General features: G+C 39.5%; 1 protein-coding gene across 1 annotated transcript in view; it reads left to right on the forward strand.

Annotated features, from left to right (window-relative positions):
• nfatc1 (nuclear factor of activated T cells 1) overlaps positions 1-24927 on the forward strand; it is a 42001-nt gene that overhangs the window by 5064 nt on the left and 12010 nt on the right. The window contains exons 4-8 of the mRNA XM_079590059.1: positions 4077-4279; positions 5572-5744; positions 6920-7060; positions 19771-19826; positions 22767-22899. Of these exons, the coding sequence (XP_079446185.1) occupies positions 4077-4279; positions 5572-5744; positions 6920-7060; positions 19771-19826; positions 22767-22899 (706 nt within the window). The remainder of the gene's footprint in view (positions 1-4076; positions 4280-5571; positions 5745-6919; positions 7061-19770; positions 19827-22766; positions 22900-24927) is intronic.

The following is a 24927-nucleotide window of genomic DNA, read 5'->3' on the forward strand; positions in this document are numbered from 1 at the left end:
TGTGGCTGCTGGGTACTTCAATTCAAAATAACGAGGTGCTAATGATTGTGAACACGTGGCTCAGTGCGACTCCCGTCTAAAAAAAAAACAAGGTCCTCTCACCCTCGCGTTTTTTTCAGATCCATTGCCGTTTCCGGCCTAGTGCACAGACTGCCTTTTGTTTAGCTGAAGTTCGTCGTACTGCACTGACATCATGTGCAACAGCATCTTGTGGAGGCGTCAAGTCTTCGCTGCACACAGTTCTGGCAGGCAAGTGAAGGGGAGTGTTCGACGGAGCCTCAAACAAGCTTGTCCCATTCTGTAAACCATCAGATTAGAGAGCGCTCTCAGCTGCACATGTTCTTCTTTTATTGTACAGCACCTCCCTTCATGCTCTGTCACCACCGTTGTCCTCCTCCGAGGATCTCAGTCAGTGTGCAACTTCTTTTGTGACCTTAAGGGGAGTTGTTAAAGTAAAACATTTTGGACTTCAATTTCAATTGAAAGTTCTTCTCAAAAAAATCTAATTGACATGTGGCCACAGTTTCTCTAACATTCTTGTTTTATGTAAATCTTTAATGGTGAGTGGAAGTCAGATACAGTATATATACTTTTAAGACCTCCAGTTTATTTTTAAGACTGGAGAGTTAGGCTTCCCAACCCCCATTAATTCCGTCCTGATCTCAACAAATTAATCAGATTTTCAGAATTTTAAAGACCTACTTGTATGTGTTGCCTACTGTGTGAGTCACTATATCTTCATATTTAGTCTTAGAGCTCCCCTCTTCCCTCCTTCTGTCTCTCCACTTGGGGTTTGGTGGTTTCTGATGGTCAGGATTTTTGTACCCAGGCTGCTAGAGCCCCATCTCTCTTTTTCTCTCTCTCCCCCCTGCTCGGGTTCCTGGTGGTTTCTTTCAGATTTTTTGTATCCTGAATGCAGTTTGACCACATGTGCCGTCGGATTGACGGTAGACGTGAGTGTGTAGCCTCTGAAGTAAGCCTGCCGCACCACAGCTATGTGCTTCCACGTCTGCGCTTTAGTCTCTCGGGAAGTTAACTTCTTTAAGAACAGCTCTGTCAACAAAAATCACCGCTGTAACTGGAAGAAGTGACGAAATCCCTAAATATAGGTTGCTTTGTAAGGGCAGTGCTTCCACATTTCTAATATTCAGACTGGTTTTCATCTCGTAGGCCAACTGTGATGATCTTTATGCCTTTTTTTTTTGTACTATTAGTAGATTTTCTATCTAGTTAAGTCTTTTTATGACTTATTTTATCATAGTAATGTGTCTCATTCACTAATAATTGCGTACTCAAGTGTTTTTTCTTAAGTGCGCAAAAAGAAATACATTTGATCTTACCCTCAATATTACCCTTAATCATAAACTATTTTTAGATAGACCCTGACTACACATGATTGGCTGCATTCATATTGCAATGCTTATGCATACAGTACAGAGATGAGCCAAAACATTATGACCACCTGCCTAATATGCTGTTGCATGCAGCCAAGACCCGCCGAGACATGGACTCTACAAGACCCCTAAAGGTGTTCTGTGGTTTCTGATGTTAGAAGCAGATCCTTCAAGTCCTGTAGGTTGCGAGGCGGACCCGCCGTGGATTGAACTTTTTGGTCCCGCACATCCCACAGATGCCCAATTGGATTGAGATCTGGTGAATTTGGAGGACAAGGCAACTCCTTGAACTCTTCATCATGTTCCTCAAACCATTCCTGAACAATGTGTGGCAGGGTGCATTATCCTGCTAAAAGAGGCCACTTCTAACAGGAACACCATTCCCAAGAGGTGTACCTGGTCTGCAACGATGCTGAACGTTCACATGAATGGCTGGACCCAGAGTTTCCCAGCAGAACACAATCTCTCCACTGGCTTGTCGTCGTCCCACAGTGCATCCTGGTGCCGTCACTTCCCCAGGTAAATGGCGCAAAGGCTCCCCTGCTCCAGTTCTGACTTGTGTGCCCATTGTAGGAGCTTTCGATGGTGGACTGGGGTCATCATATGCGCTCTGATTGGTGTGAGGCTACACAGCCCCATACGCAGCGATGCACTGTGTGTTGTGACATATTCGTCCCATAACCATTATTACAATTTTGTGTGACTTGTGCCACAGTACACCTTCTGTTGGCTTGGACCAGATGGGATGGCCTTCGTTGCCCTTGTGCATCAATGAGCCTTGGGCGCCCAACACCCTGTCACTGGTTTATGGTTTGTCTCTCCTCAGACGACTGTTGGTAAAATCTTACCACTGCTGCCATTTCAGAGATAGTCTGACCCAGTCGCCTTGCCATAACAGTTTGGCCCTTGTCAAAGTTGCTCAGATCTTTTTTCCTTTCCATTATTACGCAAACTGATTGTTTGCTTGCCATTATTGGGATTTTTTTTAGAAGATTTGTATAAATATAGCCACAGAAGTCTGCAAATTCTTGTTTTGTTTTTTTACTTTATTTTTTTTTTGTGTGTAAGTGGGTTTTAGTTTGTTCTAAATTTGACCTTCAATTTAGAAAAAAAATGTGTCAACTTATGAATCAGGATTTCAATGTTTTAATGTGCCAAATACAGGCATATGCACTGTTAGTGAATGAGTTCAATGAGAAGAGCAGTTGGTCTTGCTCAATATCACATGAGACATAACCTTTTCCAGTAAGAATTTGCTCACTGGATGTGGCCAGTAACTCTTCAACGGAGCCTGTGTTGTAGATGTACTTTTTTTCCTCAAACTGTTTCCCGCAGATGTGCCACGGAGGTTGAGAGCTTGAGTGGGTGAGAACTGACCCACAGCACTTGGAGGTGTGGACATACGGCTCTGAACTCCGTGCCATGGGCGGATAGAGTTTTGGCATTCCTCTAGTGGGTGATAATGTAATGAAGTGAGGGGAGGGTTCTGGGAGTGGGATCTCTTTGGCCTCTGTCTTTCTGGCCTGTGCACTCCCTACTGCCTGAATAAACACAAATGCCAGGCTCAAGCATATCTACTTAAATAAATATACAGACTAGTCCAGACTTTCACCACAGATGCTGACCACCCTCTTTGAGGATCTCCATACATCAGCTGCTTAGACCAAATGAGCTTGAGCTTTGAATATAAATCTTCAAATTTAAAATCTTACTTAAATATTTACGTCAACGAATTATGTTTTTGTGTGTGTGTGTGTGTGTGTGGTTTTCCTTGCAGAACTTTTTTCAGCTTCTAAAATCAGTCTCTCTTAGTATACAATATAGTTGCTAAACAAACTCTGCCATTCAAAAGTTTTGGTTCTATACGATTTTTTTATGTTTTTCAAAGAAATCTCTTATGTTTACTATGGCTGCTATTATTTGATCAAAAATACAGTTTTTACAAACAGTAAAACTGTGAAATAATATTATGTAATATTATTACAATTACAAGTGACTTTAATATATTTTAAATTAGTCTTCAGTGTCACATGATCCTTCAGATATAATTCTAATATGCTGATTTAGTGCTGAAGAAACATTTCATATTATTATCAATATTAAAATGTTATAATCAATGTTTTTTAAAAATGCTTTTTTTCAGGATTCTTCGATGAATTAAGTTTAGAATAAAAGTATTGATCTGAAATAGAAACCTTTTGTAACTTTATAAATGTCTTTACTGTCGCTTTTGATCAACTTAATGACCTCTTGTTGAATAAGTATTAATTGCTTAAAAATCGTACAAATTTGTTTTTTGGTCTAATGAGATTTTAATGTGGGCGGGGCTACCTGCCACAATGCAAAATAAATAAAAATAGTGACAAAATGTAGCATCACATGTTAATTAGAGCATGGAAGTGATTAATGTACCAGACAAAATTGGCAATTCAAAGTTTGTTTTTCTCTGTACAGCAGTTTATTTTGTAAATTATTCAGTGTCTATTTATGCAGGGTCATGCTGGGTAGCCACGCCCACTTTGAAATCTCATTTGTCTAAAATCCCACTTTGCATCAAACATAAAATATCTTCTTATTGATTCTAATTGTGTCATGTTGTACATCAGTTTGTTCACACTGAACTAGAAACTGCTTTTGGCTAGAAATGGGTTACACCACTAAATTCATATTTGTATCTTTCAGCTTCACGGCTACATGGAGAGTGAGCCTTTGACCCTGCAGCTGTTCATTGGCACGGCAGACGACCGTCTTCTCCGGCCTCACGCCTTCTATCAGGTCCACCGTATAACCGGGAAGACCGTGTCCACACCAAGCCACGAGGTCATGCAGTCCAACACCAAAGTTCTTGAGATTCCTCTCCTGCCCGAGAGCAACATGAGGGCCATGTGAGTATATATCTCAGAAAGATGCTAAGCAAAAGATAAAAAACACAGAAAAGCCCGGTGAGGGAAATGTTTGTACTACATAATTCTGTATATCCACATGCATCCTGTGCATATTTCCTGCAATAAACAACACTGAAAAACCCCTCCGTTTTACCGCCAATTCCCCTGTTGTGAAGGCAGTTGCTAAGCAGAAGTGTGTTTTTGTGCGCGCACGCTTTCGACAGTGTCCCAGCGCTGTGGGTTTCCCTTGTATGAGCTCCAGGGCTTGTGTTACAGGAGGCCTCTGGTCGCGTGGTGCCTGTAATGGCGCACTGGGGTCTGTTCTGCAAGCCAGGCGGTAGCGGTCTTACTAGCTCAGCATTTTCTCTTCACTCTATAATGGATGTAACGCTTAACTTATACAAAAAAACCCACACCCCCCTCTGGATCCTGTTTCAGAGCTTTCTGATTAGCGTTCCCTCTTTGCCACGTTTCTGTAGTAAAGCCAAAAAATAGTGATGCCCCATGTTTCAGTGCAGTTTAAACAATTTTAAACTCTTGAGTATTTTATTTCATATTTTCCTTTGATTGGAGAGAAATTTATATTTTGTGCCTTGTAGAGTTATTACGCAGAGTGCTGGAAACTCAACACGGGCTTCACACTTTTCAAAGCAGTTTTTTTGAAAAAGGAATGACGAATGTTATTCAACAAAAAAATCAGGACGACAACTGGAACACAGTGTGCTCGTCCTCACCACGTAAACATGGGAATGTTAATATCTGATGTTCTATATATACTGTGTTGACAGATCACTCATACTCGGTGATCGTTTCTCCAGTTTTTCAGACTTTTTGTTTTTGCCAAAAAGTAAGCTTTAAGATTATTTCACACAGATGAATCGTAAATAAAGGGCTCTACATGTTTCTTCAATGAGATTCAAAACTTTTAAAGGCTTTAAAGCAAGTATTTACACACGTTGGCTTTCTGGTCTAGTTGGAGGATTTGAACGTTTAATGGAGTAAGTAAACTTTTCATGGATTTTTAACAACATCTCTGCCATGTCAGGAGCAGGGAGAGAGAGAGAGAGAGAGAGAGAGAGGGCATGTATTTATGCAGTGCAGAATAAGAGCCAGGCATAATTTTGGCAGAAGTGATAATAAAAAAAAATTCAGGCAATAAATTAAACGTTTACTCTGTTCCGAAAAATTGTTTATTAAACAACTGTCTAACGATATTAACCACACATTTTTGCACTTCTGAAAGGATTTGTTGAGTCTATTCCTCAAACATTAGCGTTCTTTCTCTGCCACAGAATCGACTGCGCTGGAATTCTCAAGCTGCGTAACTCAGACATCGAGCTCCGGAAGGGCGAGACAGACATCGGACGGAAGAACACGCGTGTGAGGATGGTGTTCCGTGTCCACATCAACCAACCTAATGGCAGGATGGTGTCCTTACAGGCGTCATCTAACCCCATTGAGTGCTGTGAGTCATGCCACTAAATCTCACTAAATCTTTTTTTTTTTTTTTGCATTTTTCTTTTTTTCTTTTATCCAATGCGACTAACATTGCAATCAAGGTGTATTTTTTTTTTATCAGTTCAGGGGATATTCACCCAAAAATAAAAAGTATTTTATCATTTACTGGTTACATTGTCAGTAACCAAACAGTTGATGGGACACATTGACTTCCACAATATTTTTTTTCTATACTATGGAAGTCAATTGGTCCCAACCACTGAACCAGCCCATGGAATCAAACCCATGATCTTGCTAGCACTATCCTCTACTGACAAGAATGCTTTAATTAGATGGATTGAATCAATAAATAAAAGACCGATTTTGCTCATTATATAAATTAGATCCCCCCCCGGGTCGATCAATTGCTATGAGGTAAATAAGAAATATCACTGGAAAATGAGCTCAGCTCATAAAATGTGATTGATTTCTGGATTATTCCCAGTTAATGGCAGAACATGAATGAAAGACATATGGAGCTATGGAAGAGCCCTGTCAGGTGTACAATTTCTGAATGTTTTAGAAAGTACAGAATGAACTACTACTGTATAGTGTAAATAGTTTGCAGTGTTCATGTTACCATTGCATATACAGTTATTATATCATGTCAATCATATCATATATCATATCATAATATATACATTACCATTCAAAATATTAGAGTCAGCCATTTTTTAAAATAAATGAATACTTTTTTTTTAGCAAAGATGCATTTAATTGATGATAATGTCAAAACTGACATTGTGAATGATCATGTATGTGAATGATCACAGTGTCCACACAAATATTAAGCAACACAGCTGCTTTCAACACTGATAATAATGTTTCTTGACCAAATCAACTTATTCAATGAAGGATACAGAGAATCCTATTTCTGAAGGATCATGTGACATGTGACACTGATGACTGGAGTAATTGATGCTAAAAATTCAGCTTTGCCATCACAAGAATAGCATTTTCACAATATTATTGGTTTTACTGTGTTTTTGATCAAATTAATGTGATATTTGTATTTTATAGTTATACTGAGATTTTAGCTCTTTACCCTACCATTATAGAAAGTACAGCTGTAAATATGTAGAGTTTTGAATGGTTTTGCACATTTACATTTTCCTCACTTTATTTCTCTCTTTGTCCTTACAGCCCAGCGCTCGGCACAGGAGCTGCCCCTCGTGGATAAACAGAGCATGGAAAGCTGTGCCGCCTCAGGGGGGGAACAGATGCTTCTCAGCGGGCACAACTTCCAGCCCGACTCCAAGGTGGTGTTTGTGGAGAGAGCACAAGGTAGGGAACACACTTGGAGGTGTGTGTGTGTGTGTGTGTGTGTGTGTGTGTGTGTGTGTGTGTGTGTGTGTGTGTGTGTGTGTGTGTGTGTGTGTGTGTGTGTGTGTGTGTGTGTGTGTGTGTGTGTGTGTGTGTGTGTGTGTGTGTGTGTGTGTGTGTGTGTGTGTGTGTGTGTGTGTGTGTGTGTGTGTGTGTGTGTGTGTGTGTGTGTGTGTGTGTGTGTGTGTGTGTGTGTGTGTGTGTGTGTGTGAGAGAGAGAGTGAGCAATTGGAATTGTTTTGAAGTGGCCTCTCTGTTGGGAGGTTTCTGAAGATAAAGCTGTAGGGACACAGGCTGAATCCCAATTCACATACTTCCCATATGTACAAGGAAATGCGTAAGGTGCTGACGATGGTACATAACATAGTTTTTAAGTATGATGTAAACCTGTACATGAGCATTGGTTTATAATTAGGCCCACAAGGAATCTCTGCATCATTTGCAAAGTATATCTCCCACCCCTTGCATGTTATTAAAAAATGTTTGCTTATTGATTATGCTTTTAGTTACCCCAATGCATGTCTAGTACACTTAATTCCATTTAACACATCACATTTGACCATATATAAATTAATTTAGCAGATTTCCCTCCTAAAAACAAAAACAGATTCTGTCTGGGCCTGGTTTATTATTATCAAGATATTATGTTTCGATCCATTGCAAACCAATCCTCTTGCATAGTGCTAGGGGATCAGGACAATATTAGGCCAACAATCATGTGTGGGTGCCATATGGCCACATTTGGCATGCTGTTTTCAATGCACCATGATTCGGGATGGATACTACTTGCATACTGTTTATGACAGACAGTAAGCAAACTGTGTGGAATGAGGCACTGCGTAACTACATTTAAAGTCTCATTTCTAGGCCACTTGCAACACCAAACCAAATTGCAAATCGATCTATATTTCGAAATACATATAAATGAGTGACTATTAGAATACAGAGAGGTTCAAAATCATTCTACAGCTATAATACATTTCAGCAGCTTCATTTCATTTCCAGTTCCCCTCTTCACAGGTAAAACAATGAGGCCATTTCCTTCAGCTTTGTGTTACGGATCGCCAAATATCCAGTGTTTCCCAAAACCTGTTCGCCATTGTTTGGATGAACACTTAATCCCCTCCCAAAATTATCCCAATGGGTTTAGCCAATATTGTGATGCGCTGCTCAAACAAACACATTTAAACTATTTTGATTCCACTAGTGGTGCAGAAATCAGTTCCAGTGGATAGTCCAGTAGAAGTAAAAAGATCCAATATGAATATCTGCCTCCCTGGGCTTGATGCGGTAGTTTATCTCTCTGTTATAATCATGGGGGTCAATGTTTACTCATAAGAGCTTTTATCCTGTGACGGGCCCCTAGAAGCTGTCCAGTATATGTGGAAAAGTCCTGCTTTGTCCTTAAACTACTGTCAGTTGTGTAGTAGTAGTTCAGTATGTGTGTGTGTGCTTTCTCCAGATAGAAAAACCCTCCTACCACTCTCTCTATCCCTCCTCCTTCCCCGTCAAAATATCGCTCCCTATGCCAGAGTGCCACATGTGGAGCACATTAATGCGCTGTATTTTTAACCCAACAGATTTACATTTCCAGAACTTTCCATTGCCTGTGCTGCCCAGGAATGGAGCCCAAATAGAGAGAGTGTGCAGTCTGGGCTGTCCCTTGTGTCTGGGCGTTTGTTTTGATTTTTTTTGTCTGTCTTTATTCAGATCTCTCTCTCTCTCTCTCTCTTTTTCCATATGGAAAATAGAAGCAGTAGCCCTTGACTGTTGATACCTGAGATTTACAAACAGTCATTTCCTTGATGAGTTTGTCAAAAATAAAATAAAAAATGAAAAAAAGAGAGGAGGTGCAGACAAGGCCGAGGCCGAGTAATGTAAACACTCTGGATATTTGGCGATCCGTAACACAAAGCTGAGGGAAATGGCCTCATTGTTGTACCTGTGAAGAGGGGAACTGAAATTAAATGAAGCTGCTGAAATCTGTTGTAGTTGTAGAATGATATTGAACCACTCTGTATTCTAATAGCCATTAATTTAAATGTATGTATTCTCATATAATTGTATAGATAGATGGATGGATTAAGGTTTTTGTGGATTTACTAATGAATGAACATTTGTTTAAGTTACAGCATCAATAACATGCTGTCAAACCCAGAGACATTTTTGGCTTGTGCATATTTGCGTAGGTGTTTGTGTAAAGGAGAGAGTGAGATAAGAGGGCATGTGTGTGCTTGCCGACAGAAGGGTGTGTGCTCTTGTTTTTGAGAAGGGTTTCCCCGTGTCTGGCATCCGCTGTGGATTCTTGGGCACTCCTCACATGGAAACACCCCTGAGCCAGCCCACCATTGGCATCAACAGCCCCCCCCCCCCCCCCCCCCCCCCCTCTCTCTCTCTCTCTCTCTCTCTGTCTCTATCTCTCTCTCTCTCTCTCTCTCTCTCTTTCTGTCCAGTTTTCTAAAGACAAATCTTTTCCACTATCATTTTTCATTAGCTCGGTCACATGCTCCTGCCTCATTGCCTTATAACATATTCCCCTGTATTTGCAATTACCATCATATATAAAACTTTGGCTTCTTTAAAACTGGGGAACATTCAGTTTTTTAGAAAGGGAAAGAAGCGTTCAATGGTTAAAAGTTATTAGATTAAAATTAGTTGTTGTATCATGATTTTTAAAGTAATAGTTCACCCATAAAATTCTGTTATTATTTACTCACCCTCATATTTTTTCCAAACCTGTATGATTTTCTTTCTTACTTGAGACACAAAATGACATTTCTGGAGAAAATATCCATATAATGCAATTGTATGAGGATCCAAAATGAAATCCATGAGGTCCAACTTGTGTAATATATTTAAAGTCTTTTGAAGCCATACAATAGCAATTGTGTGAGGAACGGAACAAAATATAGAAGAGTGGCCAACATATACTAAAACGATCCACATCATACTGGTTTGGAACGACATGAGGGTGAATAAATGATGACAAAATTGTAATTTTAGGGTGGACAGTTCCTTTAAAGCATATTAGACTAATATTTTTGTTTATCAACATCATGACTGTCAATGAAAATGTGTTGAAATTAATCTGCGCTCTGTAGCGCTGTGCAGTCTGTCTCTGTGGGTTCAATCTCGAAGGACAGGGTTGTTTTTGTTATGAGTAAAGAGGGGGCTCCTACATCATGACTCACACACAGGGAATCCCTCTGTCTCTCTCTCCCTCTTTCTGACCATTGCTTCCTCTCAGCTGCAACGTGACTTCATGGACTCTTTTCCCATCTGTTCTTGGAGCGTATTTTAAATGGAAACTCATAGACAGTATAATTAATATGCAAGAGGAGAGGAAAAATAGTGAGACTGAGAGAAAGAAAGAAGTTTAAGGATTTTCCTTTTTTTTTTTTTTTGCTATTTAAGAAGTAAAAGAGTAGAGTAGATATGTAGGATTTATTTAATTTGATTAATGCAGTTTGAAGAGAGATTTTAAGGAAAGCTACAGTATGGGGTTTCCAGGATGTTCTGCTTTAACTGCTTGACAGTTGCTAGATTGCTTGCATGGAGTTATGGGTGGTTGCAAGGGTATTGCTGAAACTGTAGACAGACAGATGGATGAATGATGAATGGATAGATAGATGTATGGATGGATGGGTAGGTAGGCAGATTAGATAGATAGATAGATGGATGGATTGATGGATGGGTAGACGGGTAGGCAGATTGGATGGATGGATGGATGGATGGATGGATGGATGGATGGATGGGTAGGTAGACAGGTAGGCGGATGGATGGATGGATGGATGGATGGATGGATGGATGGATGGATGGATGGATGGGTAGGTAGACAGGTAGGCGGATGGATGGATGGATGGATGGATGGATGGATGGATGGATGGATGGATGGATGGATGGATGGATATGCAGATTGGATGGATGGATTGATGGGTAGGTAGGCAGATTGGGTGGATGAATGGATGGATGGGTAGGTAGACCGGTAGGCAGATTAGATAGATAGATAGATAGATAGATGGATGGATGGATGGATGGATGGATGGATGGATGGATGGATGGATGGGTGGATGGATGGGTGGATGGATGGATGGGTAGGTAGGCAGATTAGATAGATCGATGGATGGATGGATGGATGGATGGGTTGGTAGGTAGGTAGGTAGGTATGTAGGTAGGTATATTAGATTAGATATGTTTCTAAAGCGTTGCTAGGTAGCTGCTAAATGATTACTAAGGTGTTCTAGGTGGTTGCCAGGGCATGATAAATAAATCAAACCAGTAAAATAAAAGGCCACACAATAGAATAGAATAATATTCCGATTAATGAAAGACTTTGAATGCAGTAGCTGCTCAGCTCCTTATCTCTCGTCATTAATACTTCAGTGCATAAGTGTACTGCAAGTCTCTTTGTATAAATATGTCTGCTGAAATGATCTGGGCACCATCCACATCAGAGTCATCCGTGATTAATATGTGTGTGTTACTAATTTGAGTTCACTGTCTAGTCTAGACATAATCAGACACCTCAGAGAAGTCTTCATTTTGGCACACGCTGACTAAAGATAAGACATCTCCTTTTCTTTCTCTGTAGACGTAGACAGAGAGGAAGAGGGAGTGAGAAGAATTGCTCAACTTTAAAGTTCTTCAAGTTGGCATCCTCAGATACATATCAGGTTAATGGTGTTGGAGAGCTCACGGTGTCAGTGGTGGAGCGGCTTGTTGACTTTGTATGCAAATTCGTAACAACAGAACTTAATGATGTTTTTGTTATCTTTATTTGACACTGGCCAGGGATGTGATCTATGGTGGTTCCTCTGCAAATCTACATTTTTCCATTGACTGGAAAAGGGCTATGTGTTTGTGTATGTGTGCTTGGCCCTGATGTGTTACAGTTAATATGTGTGTGTGGGTGTATTAGGGAACAGTGGGGATTCCTAACAGAAGGGAAAATAGAGGGCAAAAAAAGAGAGAAAGAAAGAGGCAGACACAAAGAAACTCCCTCATGAGAGAGGAGCGTTTTCACATCTGGACTCACTGGACTTCACTGCCTGCTCAGCTGCAAAACCACTTAAAATTCTTTTTCCCCTCTTTCTTTGTGCATTGGTGTGTGAGTGCATATGATAATGTCTTCAGAGGTTGCATGGTCACATGCCAATGATTTGACCTGGAGCTTATTATTCTTACCCATTAGATTAAGTTATCCAGGTATAGATGTGTGTGTGTGTGTGTGTATGAGTCAGTCAAGTAGATCAGTCTGCACTCATGGGTGGTTCCAGACAGCTCAGGTGAATATTGTTCTCAGCTTTTGTCCATAGAAACCTTCTATACCAAATACTTGGTGCTTAATCAAACAGGCAGATGGTAGTTTATTCACATTTTAAATGCATCACCCAATTTTGTATGTTGCACAAGTGAACTAATTTGAATTATTGGTCAAGGCTCAGGAGTTGGTTCCCAGTAACTCCAGATTTTTCCCCAAAAAATAAAATCCACTTGCGGAATCTTTGTTTGTGTCCATCTCTTTTATCAGATATCTTGTGCGGTGCACGTAACAGTCTGAGAAGTGACGTACTGTAATCTGGTGACTGACACCATTGGTCGTGTCTCTTGGTGCGGTGTGAATTAGCCTTAACTCACTCATGAGTTAGTGGTTTGATTCAGCTTCACTATGTCAGTGAATCAGTCAAGTCACTTTCTGTATTGTAAAAAGCGCTATATAAATAAAGGTGACTTGACTTGACTTGACTTTCATTTAGATAGTGCTTTTAACAGTATGGATTGTTTCAAAGCAGCTTTACAGTGATAATAGAAATTAGCGTAACAGTGAAGTTGCGAAGATCATTAGTCATTAATTTAGAGGCCACTAACACGACACCGTTCTAACAGAAAACCCTTAACGCGCTCCGGCCGCCCATCCGCACAAAAAGTGCCTGGTGTCTCGAGAACGTACTCCCTGAAATAGGCTTGAAGGTGCAAACGGCTATCCGTTTTCTCTGCGCAAACCTCAAAAACGCAAACCTGCGAAAACGCAGACGGCGCGCACATGCGCATCACGTTTCCGGTCGATAGGTATGCGCGTTTGAATATATATGTGCGCAGGCGTGTAGTCCTTCACAAATCAACCCTCAACAAACTACTTGTTAGGCCTTAAAAATGTATAATTCAGACTTTTTTGTCGCGTCTGCGTAGCCACGCAAACCAGAAGCCATGCAAACCACTGCGTAGTCACGCAAACCACTAGTTGACACTTCTTGCGTTGTCGTCATGTCATGGCGCTGGTCCTTCATCAGATCTGGATACGGCCTGGATCTGGTAGACAGCGGTAAACCTCGGGATAAACAGAGAGGCTAATATTAGCGTAGACGCCATCCTTCTTATGATATACCAAGTACATTAGGATTTATGGGAAGTGTTCCCAGTCCCGGCTGATCTAAACTATGCAGCCTAACATTGAATTATAGAAGTCTATAATGTGTTGTGTGTATGCTAGGCCAAAGGTGTTTACAGCTCACCACTACCGTGAGTCATTTTTACTGCAAGAATCAGTCATTTTGAATGAAACTGTTGAAGCAACGATTCAGTGACTCATTCATTAAACCAGCCATTTGCCATTAATGGCCTAACAATGTAATTTGAAGAAAATATACTCTGATAATTAACTCAACTAACTGTTGTTTTTAACTAATCTTTTCACTCAAAGGGCTTTTCACCCTGCACTTTTTTTTCTGCGCTTAACTCCGGGTTATCGTTGTTCTAAACCCCACTTTAAACCCTGGGCACAGGAACATTTCACACTTGTAATTTCGGAGGAGGGTTAGCATTGTTCTTGCTGTGTTAACCACGCATTGTAGTGCCAAATTCATATGATGTTAAAACGATGCAGTGTTAGAATGTTACGAATAGCTTGGCAACGGACAACCAATTCTTTGGACAGTCACGGAAACACTGCGCGTTGTATAAACAGTAGCTTCAGCGGTAGAAAAATGTCAAACGGTGTCAGAAAACGTGACAATTAGAACGAAGAAGATACCGTTTCATTCTTACTTTTTTTTTTATATTCGGAAAAGTCCATTCAGTGTAAACTTGATAGTACAGTCGGCAATATATAATATGAGGATGCGCAATGTTAGAGCCTTTGTGTAAACACATTTGGTGCAGCATTCGTCCAATCAGTGACACTGTCACCGCATATAGGCAAATAAGGAGGGTTTAACCCTGAGTATAGGAAAATACTGTGAGAAACAACAGCTTATGAATACCAAGGATTAATTGATAACATTGGTTAAATTATGAGCAATGTGAAACGTGAATCAAGGTAACCCTGTAATTTGTTTCCCCGGGTTAACAATGAGCTATAGGGTTAAATATTTAAAGTGTGAAAAGCCCTAAAGTATTTTCGATTTGTATTTTATCATATGGCCTACATAACTAGTTTTCAAACTATTTGGTACTAACGGGTGTATAATCAAGTTCATGTAACTTAAACCATCATAGGCCCTGTCCCAAATGGCATAATTCACTTTGTGGTCGATATGTGCCCTCGATACACACTTTTGTGGAGCAAGTTTTGTTTTACCATCATCCACCTGGCAAAAATCGAAGAAGTTTTATAAATCCCCAACCTTCCATATTAGCAATTGTAATAGTGCTGCTTGCCTTCACAAACATTACTAATAATGTTGTTAGTTGCAAGTCGTTTCTATGGGTCTTCTGTGTTAGATGAGTTTGTTCTGGAGAAGCTTCGTGAATGAAAATCTCATGTGGGTGTCCGCCTTTCACACTTCAGAACAATAACCTCCGTGTGAAGGAGCCTTGAGGTTTGGCTCGTCCTCAACAACCCTCGGCAACAATGGCGCACTCTCACAAACAAACCAATCGTGGTCGCAAGCCTCAGGGAATCCCTGCATTGTCTCCTCATTAAGGAGTAACAAAAAAAATTATATTATACATTTATAAAGAGACCATCCACAACAATAGCCTGGCAGGATTTGATGGCTTTTATTGTTTTTTTCATTTAAACGCAATGAAAATTAAAAACAATTTTCAAGCACATTGTAGCGTTTTAACGTGGCATTGAAGAGCAGCGCTACTCGCCTGAAGACTCCACAGCTGCTGTTCATTAGCACGTTCTGGAAAACTGGCTCGCTTGAGCATCTGCAATTAGGGTCATCCCAGCCTGAGCTCCCCTTTCTCTCTCGTGCCATACGCTGATCCCTTTTGCCCAGAGGAGGAGGGGGGAGTCGCTCTCCGCTGCAGGAGGACAAGGGAGTCTATTCACAGCGCTGTGGCGAGCAGGTCTGCATTGCCGCATCTGTGTGTGTTTACAGTACAACAGTCTGAGGGAGGCTTTTGGACGCGCACTACCACCACCCATCTTCCTGACTGCCCACTACCCCGACCGCCTGGGGTACTAAGATTTCTTTTTTTGTGGCCCTCCCTAATCAACTACACAACAGTGCTTTTGATTCTGAACTGGGCTTAGGGGGAGTTTGACAAGTGCAAGCTGATCCAGAAACTTGGCTCCGGAAGTTAGCTTTTGAGTAGTATTCGGCTCTTTTAGAGGTATTTGCTAAGACCTAATACTTAAAGGGATAGTTCACCTAAAAATCATGATTTGCTCGCCCTCATGTCGTTCCAAACCTATATGACTTAGTTTCTTCTGTCATAAAATAAAATAGTTTACTGTGAAAGTCCAGTGGTGTCCAGTGTTGTTTTGGACTCTTCTAAAGTTAATCATAGACCCTGCATAATTCTTCAAAATATCTATAAAAAAGTCATAAAGGTTTGGAACGACATTAGGGTGAGTAAATGATGACACAATTTTCATGTTTGTGTGAACTCTCCCTTTAAGTATTAAACTTCGATTTGTAGATCATTGTGAATCCTTCGGGTTTCTAAGCAATCAGACTTATTTCACCTGGTGGACAATTTTTTTTTATTTAAAGGCCATATCTAGGGACCAGAATATCATAGAGACTTGGGATGGGCTTTTTTTAAAACTTGGATCAGTAATCAACCACTCTAGCAACCCTGCTGAAAACCACATTAGCGATTGCATAGCAACACCCTGGCAAGCCTCTGTTAAATCCTAGCACACGCAAAGTTTTATACATAGAAATACCACATGTAAAATCTTGTTAAAGTTTGGTATTTGAAATGTGTCACGTTGACCTTGGCTCTTAAGTAAAGTAGTTCAGGATTTGTATTAGTAATGGTCTTGAATGCTTCTCTCTGAGCAAGCAGTCTGATATGACGTGGTCAAGGCGAGGCTCAGTCTTATAGGCAGGAGGATTTTCTGAGCACCTCATCAAGATGAAGTACACCGTGTCCTCATCCGTTCTTCAGCGTAGTGAGAGTGGGCAGGTATTCCACTCATGTGGCTCAATCAGAGTGGAGATGAGAGCTCCTATGACCACAGGCTCCACAGTCCTGCACTAGTACTTAAGGACGTCCCACTGGCGGAAAGGCTCTGAGAAAAAGTTTCACCTCTGCAGAGATGAGGAGAGTAAGAGAAAGCACAAAATGGCCCTGTCCCAAATAGCACACTTCATATGCACTTTTTTTTGTGGATTTACAGTGGCATCCGCTTGATCATGAAGTCCACGGGACTGTAGGGTGTCCCATTTGCGGCTGATATGTGCTCTCGTCGTTGCACACTTTTGTCGAGCCCGCACAGCAGCCTTCTTCCTAACAGTCAAAGCGGCGTTGCATCATGAAAGTGCGGTCTCGTAGGAAGACCGCAAGTGTTTAGGTGCCATTTGGGACAGGGCCTATAAAGAGAGATTTGCTTATTGAAATTAATTGAAATGAATTAATCAGTTGGTTAAAGTATTTCTTTAGTCAATCAGATATTTTACATCTTGCCAAACAATGTGCAAATATAATGCATGCTATGTATTGTAGGCAAAAAAATGCAGAATAATTATGCAAAAAATATTACATCATAAAAATAAACTGAATGTTAAAATTGAATATTTTTTATTAATATATAAAATTATAAATAATACTACATATTATTTTAGTAACGTTTTTCATAATAAAAGTATTAACAAAAAAGTTTTTTTAAACAATACTGTTGCTTTTTAGACAATTTCTGCATACAGTATTTAAGCACAAATTATATTAACTTTATTTTGCACATACATATTTCTCCAAAATGGTTGTTACTTGCTGACCACCAAAAGAACTGAGGTTGAGAGGAAAGTCTAGAGTAGAGATCTGAAAAAAAATGACAGTATGACATTATGCTGGTGTACCGCAGATCTCCATAATTCGGGGCCCCATCCAAGTAGTGATGTCATATACAAGAGTTTGTATTAGGGGTGAAATAGTATCACTGATGGAGACAGACAGTAATTTTGGTCAATTTGGCTCTCTCGAGTAATTTTCTGTTTATTTTTTCAGAAACACAATTTCAGTTCATCTTTCTTATTTTGTCATTTCTTACAAGTAGTGTATATGTCTTAGAAAAATGGAATCATAAAGTCTGTGTGAACAGTATATGTGCCACTTTGATGTGGCGCAACATCGCTGTAGATAGACTAATTTAACTATAATATAGTTGGTAACTTCATGAAATTGATCTAAAAAGGAGCAAAAGAGAAAGAGAAGGAGACAGTGGCAATGGAGGTTCCCTCTAGCATCGCATTACCTTCCAGCAGTAATGACAGACCGTTCCACCACATCACAGACCACAGCTCGACTAGCCAGGGATGCCCTCACTGTCTGCCCACGAAAACTAAGCTTTCTTTTAAAATGCAATCAAAATAGTCTCAGCATTCCATCTTTAAAGTCTGAATAATATGTCTGGAATAGTTTGAGAACCTCCAATGGAAAATGTCCCCCGATGCCAGATTCATCGCAATCAGACATTACTACAGTATTGTTAGCGCTCCTCTAGATCTGACGCTGGATCAGCCATTCCTTGCATGTGCTGTTGAGTAACGTTGAGAACTTGACAAGTCATTCGTCTTAAAATCCGACAAGCAATTTGTCTGACTTGAAGCCTGAGACCTCTTATAAATATTTCACCGAGGTGAGAACAATACATTTGATCTTTCTCAGTGGTATAAATAAAGCACTCAATGTCTAGGAATACAGTCTTCAGGGTCTCCTGGAGCATATTTGTCATAGAAAATTACCATGGAAAACCAATACAGTCTTTTCCACCGCATTCTGTTTAAACCCATGAGCATAATCAATGTGAAATGTATGATAGCAATATGCAATTATGTAAAAATATGACTGTAGACAAGCCAATGGAAAGTTTAAAAAGATGCGTTGTCTATTGTTCTAGATAATATTAGACGAATTCCCTTTCTTCTGCTTTCTTTCTTTGCTTTTAATCTTTCTTAGAGACAATGATGCTTTGTTTTCGTGTGTGCGTCTGTGGTTTGCCCTAGCGGGTCGCTGCTGTGACCAAACTACCCTGCGGTTTTCTCCTGTTTTTACGGTCGAAGTAAAAACGTCTTTTCAGTGATGTCTTAACTAAAAATAGCAAACGAGACCTTAATATGTCTTTTGTTCCCAAACGTTTGTGTGGGAAAGCCTGTTTGCGTCAAAAAAACGGAGGCTGAAAATAGTTACCGTAAATAAAACGTTTTATAATGAGGAGAGATTGGAGATTGAGAGAAAGGACAGATGAGACTCTGTGACGCGTAAGCGCGCCTCACGCTCTTTAGCCAAACAGCCGCTGCTCATTATCTGAAGCCGAGTTTACCAGGCCTTTTATTGGACCCTTCAGACACTATTTGTCATGAGTTGCGAGATTCCACAAGGGGCTGATGTAAGCGACTGGTCCCTCCATAGCAAAAGCACGTCACACGCACACACTTCTTGGCTATGGTAAGATCATTAGGATTGCATCAGCCCCCCATCTGCCCGAGCGGGTCAGAGGCAGACAGGACATGATGTAATCTCAAGGCTGACTGCAGTATAGCGATTGCTCTCGAAAGACTTTTGGGATTTCTGCCTCTTATGTTGTACTGATGTTGTTTACGGCAGCGGGTCTCAACTGGTCTTGCCTCAGGACCCAGATGTCCAGTGGTGACTCAACACAATACCAAAATCATATTTTCTTTCATAAGCAAAAATTTGTTTAACTATATGGTAACACTTTACTTAAAACCTTTATATACAATACATTCTAAAAGTATTCATAATGTATGTTATAATGCATTACATCCTTTTAAAAATAAGTAACCAAAGTTAAAAGGCCATATCTGAAATTGGTGGGTTGTCATGTGTTTTAATGCATTATACTTTTTAAAGGTGTGTTCAGTGAATAGATAAGTCATATAATGTATTTTAACTGTGATTACAATTATTCATGAGAACATACAATGCATTATACGATGCATTACAAACTCGCATAATTAATGAATTACAAATACTTTTAAAATGCATTATGTATGAAAAGTGTTACTAAATATGTTGTGAGACTCAATCATCAATTCAAAAAAGTTCAATTCAATCATCTACTGTAACTGGTGATAAATTAAATGTTTTGCTTTGATCAGACTTCCATCACAGTGTGATATGTTGATTTTAATATCAAAATGTATCTTCTATTCTGAATTGAAGCTCACTCCGTGGTGTATTGCTTCACATATGTGAGGTGAATGTTAATAATATGCTATAAATGTCAGCTCTTTTTTATTTATTTTTTACAGATGGCCATCACATTTGGGAAATGGAGGCCAAAGTCAACAGAGAATCCTTTAAATCTGTAAGTCTTGCATTTTACACAACGTTTTTACACTTAAAAAAAGGCAGCAAGGAAATCTTGAGAATTTTATGAATAAAATTATATAACAAATTGTTTAAAACTAAGAAATGTTTGTTGTATTGTTGTGTTTGAGGTAAACAGGTTGTTTTTTGTGTGTAAAGCGGATATAATGTATGTGTAGAGCCCTACTCTCTTCTCTCGGGAGGAAACACACACAACACTCGCACACGCAAACCTGCTCCTTGTTTTCTCTATGGAAGATTCTTTCTGCGAGAGCTCAGGGACCACAGTTTAGACTCTGGGATTAGACTGTGTTTGTGTGTGAACACTGCACCTGCTCCCCTCACCACACACACTTGTTAGGTAGCACATGTCTGTCCATAGAGCTCAGACTGTTGGATAAAACCTATTCTAAAGGTCTTAACTGGCAGTATTGTCCAGATAAGAAACACAAGTTCTGGAATGTGACAGAATGTTTTAATCAAAGCATTAAAACTGCACCAGCTATTTACCATTTCATTTGTAGATTCTCGTAAAGAGAATGTATAATTGCGTAGTGACTCTTTAATTGCTTCTCGGCAGAACTTTCAAGTGCGATTTTTGGGTCCCGCTATCAAAAAAATGAGCTAGCTAAAATTCCTTAATTTATGGCAAAATTTTAGGAGCTTCTGTCTGAGCTCATGTGTTCATAATAAAATGAAGAGAGCACTATGGCTGTCATATTTTTTTTTAGGATGAATTGATGTTTGTTTCTTCCCTTCCGGAGCCAAAAGCTCCCTGAAAGCTAGCCTTTGTCTGGTGTCTCTTGGTTCATAACTTTATGAGAGCCTCCACGCCTGGTTTCAATGCTTAGCGAGTGAATGGGGACCATCTGTTTGAATGGAGCATTAATGTATTAGACCATTTTTTTTTACAAGGACGCCTTTGATTTCTTCCCCTCCCTGCCCGGCTGTGTGTGTATATGTATATTTATTTAATGTGAACCATTTTTTTCACACAGTCTAAACCACATGGCTCTTTTATTTTGCTATGCTGTCTTGTGTCAGTTTTTGGAGCGGTTTTTGGGGTTGGTTTGTCTTTTCACAAAGCAAGATTTTCTTTAATGTTACATTACTTTTTCATATAAACAGCAACATTTCAAATAGTTTGAATTTGGTGTTTGTAAATAAGGGGTCGGCGCTTGACTTTTCAGTCAGTAGGTACAAGCTCCAGAAAATGGATTAAAATTAAAATTTTAGTTTTCTCCTCAGATCCATAAATAATAACACTATGTTCAATAAGGCCAGTCAAATAACTATAGTATCATATCATTTGTGCAAATTCTCATTTATTGTCTCAATTCTAATATGTAATCACCAGTTTCCACCATCCATTTTTAATATTTTGTTTCCTCTTGGATGTATACTACCAATCGAAAGTTTGGGGTTGGTAAGATTTTTTTATGTTTTTGAAAGAAGTCTGTACTCACCAAGGCTGCATTTACTTGACAAAAATACTGTAAAAGCAATAATCGTGTGAAAAAACTATTATAGTTTAAAAAAACTGTTTTATATTTTAATATATTTTAAAACATAATTTATTCCTGTGATGGCAAAGCTGAATTTTCAGCATCATTACTCCAGTATTCAGTGTCACATGATCCTTCAGAAATCATTCTAATTTCTTCTTTTTTTTTTTAAACGAAAAACAAACAAACATACAGACCCCAAACTTTTGATCACTGTGTGTGTTTTGTTTTGTTTTAAGCATGATTTAAGCTAAAGAAAGAAAATGTATGATACCATTATGAGATTTTATTACCTTTTTGATTTTTTTTTTTTGAAATGTCATCTTGACAAACAGTTTTGGAGATTCTTTCTCAATGACTGTTACCTTCATAGAAAATTACCCCTTGGAGGCGTAACCAAGATCAGGCCGCCAAATGACCTAAATTGCCTTAAAATGTTTCACCGAATAAGTTTTTCACTCAGAAATACCTCACATTACAAACGTAAAACGGGTTGCCAATGACAGATAGATAGATAAATGGGTGTGTTGTTGGTGTTTTAACACTTTTAAGTACATTTTTACTGAAGTAAATCTGAATTTTTACAAAGTAGAGTTGGAGTTCGCTGCAGGCCAAGGGTCCCGAGCACAGCTGCAGATCAGACTAATAGATGAAATTCCCTCAAACACATTGTGCTTGGTCTGGCATTGCTCTGCGGCTAAGGCGATGTGCTAATATAAATAGTCTGGGAGCTCACCTGCACATGGTTCTAAAACCTGCAAGAAGACTGATGACTTCCTCTCTGGCTACTGTACAGCACTACCATCAATTTCTTCTCAGCCACACAGGGTTCATCTCAGGGTGGAGGAAAAGAGGTTGGGGGGGGGGGATAGACAGTTTGACACTCCCAGCACCTTTCTCATACTGTAGTTATAATCGCAGACGGCTCAGTGGTCAAAAGTTCAGTGGCGTCTGGAGACAGAGAGGGGAGAAATAAACTGTCTGGACGGAGTCCCCGGACACTCTCTCATTCAGGGTGAGAAGCGCAAAAAAAAACACCGTCTGCTGCATGCAGTTTGGTTTGTCTGAACCTCATCTGCCTCGAGCTCACAAAGCCACAATCGCTGGATGCGTGTGCGGCTGTTGGATGCTGCACTTGGCGTGAGGTTGAATAACGGAGACGGTGCTGTTAAGGTTTTTGGCATTTAGAAACAGTTCTTTTATTAAAATGCCTGATGAAACTATTCCGCCTGATGAAACTATTCCAACTGATTGTAGGAGGTGTTCAAAAACGTATTTCCCCCCTCCCCCCCTGCTTAATATGCATGGGAACTAGAAGCAACCCAGACAGTGACTTTGTAGTATTATAAAACTTTTTTTTTTTTTGAGCATCAAACCCAGCCCCACACTGCAACATCAGCTGACTGAAATCATGTTCATATATTGCATTTCAGGTGGCTTTGCTTGTGGAAGTCCCATCATATCGTAACCAAAGAATATCCAACCCAGTTCAAGTGAATTTCTACGTCTGCAATGGCAAACGGAAGAGAAGCCAGTACCAGCGTTTCACATACCTCCCCACAAACGGTAAAAAAAATCGCCTCTTTCCCCTTTAATTCACGCACGCTTCTTTTTCCAATCTGTGACTGAATTAATTCAGAAGAAATTTCTGAAGCCTTGTTTAGTGGATGGAATTGTGGCTAGTTTTTTTCTTTGTTAAAAGCATTTCCATAAAATTTGTTCTTTTCCATACCTGCTCTGGGAGCAGTGAAAGGGCAGTGACAGGGTGGGGTCCAGTATGTGAATGCTATCATTCAAATCCAGACTGGTTGCCAGGTGAAATAAAAAAAATGACTTGACTTCTGAAAAGTCCTAACCACCGCTAATTCCCTCAGGCCCAGTGTGCGTAACCAGTGGGTGGTTCAAAGGCTTGAGTCAGACCCAGCTTGTCCCAGCCCTGTCTCCTGAAGTGTGGGCACTGCAACTGCAGGCCGTCCCACTCACACTCCAGTCTTTTTTTAGACTGGACGCTGTAAAGATGATGCAGGGAAATCTGAAATCTGAAGTTTTCAGACCAAAGACCCCTAAAATAATCATTATTCAAAAAAATAAAAAAATAAAAAATAAAGGTAAGCTTCTTTTTAGGGCAGAAGTCTTCAGAAGGCCAAGAACCCTTGAAATAAATATTTTTATTATTATTATATTGTTCATTATTTTTTTTATTTTTTTTTAACTGCACATAAAATTGCATCCTTTTTAAAATAACTATTATTGATGTGTTGAGTCATATACTTGTACATAACATTTTAATTTATGTACCTAAAATGTACTTTTGACATTTTATTGTTTTATAGTTGGTTGGAACCGTGTTTAATTGTTTTGCAAATCTGTTGCAGACTACTGTTACTATATATATATATATATATATATATATATATTTAATGTGTATGTATTATTATTATTACATTTTAATATGGCGTATATTAAGTGTTAAGATTCAGATGGAAGATTTAGAGACTATTTACCTCATTCGATTTTAAAGAAGAAATTATAACCCTGAGTCTGTGTATTTCATATTAACACAGAATGATTCATTAGTATTATAAGTCTATAACCTTCAGTGGTAATTGTTAGAAAAATCTGAATCATCTAAGATGTCTTTTGGTGGTAACATGAGACAGAGTGACAGATATCTACCTGCCTGTATAGTCATGTGCTAGAAGCCTCATTTCCCCTTTTAGAGCTTAAAATAGGTGTCTAGGCTCTATTTTAAAACTGCGGTCTGTCTGGGCGGCACAGAGAGTTCCCTCTTTTCTCTGTATTGTTGACAGAATGCAAACTAAAACTTCAGGGCTTCTGTGGAGGCATGTTTGTGTGAGGGATGTCTCATCGATGAAAAAAAAATAAACTGCTGCTGACAGTCTGTTGAGAAACGCAGCCAGAAGTTAAAAGGTGAAAAATGTAACGTCATGTGGATGAAGAGTTTGTCAACAACAGATGAATTCTCCCCAGTAGCTCAACATCTGTTCACCAGAATCATATACACCAAGAAACAATCGTTTTTAGTTGTTATATTATCAGGCTTTTTAATGCTTACAAAGAAATGGATGTTTAGAAGAAAAAGACATGGATGACTTTGTGAAATTGCTGAAGTATAGTGGTCTTCCCTGCAGTTATGCAGTTCATTTTGAAACAGACAGGCTTACATTTATGTAAGTCATGATTTGCAGTTTGCTAGTCAGATGAAGATGGTGTTGGGGGAGGGACATTCTCATTCTAGAGAGCACCTGATTGGGCAAAAATTGGTCATTGATATTTTGGAGCTTTTTTCCTGAAAGAGAAAGATTAAAATTTTAAGATAAACTGAAAAGTTGGTAAAAGTTAATGTTGTCATAAAGCATATAAAGCTAAACGACGTGAACTGAAAGTATACTACACATTTTTCTTTAAAATGTCTCTAAAAGCACCTTTGCTACTTGTGTTTATGTTAAAAATGGGCTGCCTCTCTGCTAGTTTCAACTCCATGCACTCGATATGTAGGATCTGCTGATCTGTTTCTAATTCAGTCTCAGTCCAATTCTTAGCAATTTGGCTCTTAAACCTGAGATTGCATCT

This window comes from Phoxinus phoxinus, assembly GCF_949152265.1.
Source record: "Phoxinus phoxinus genome assembly, chromosome: 19".
Classification (NCBI taxonomy): Eukaryota; Metazoa; Chordata; class Actinopteri; order Cypriniformes; family Leuciscidae; genus Phoxinus; species Phoxinus phoxinus.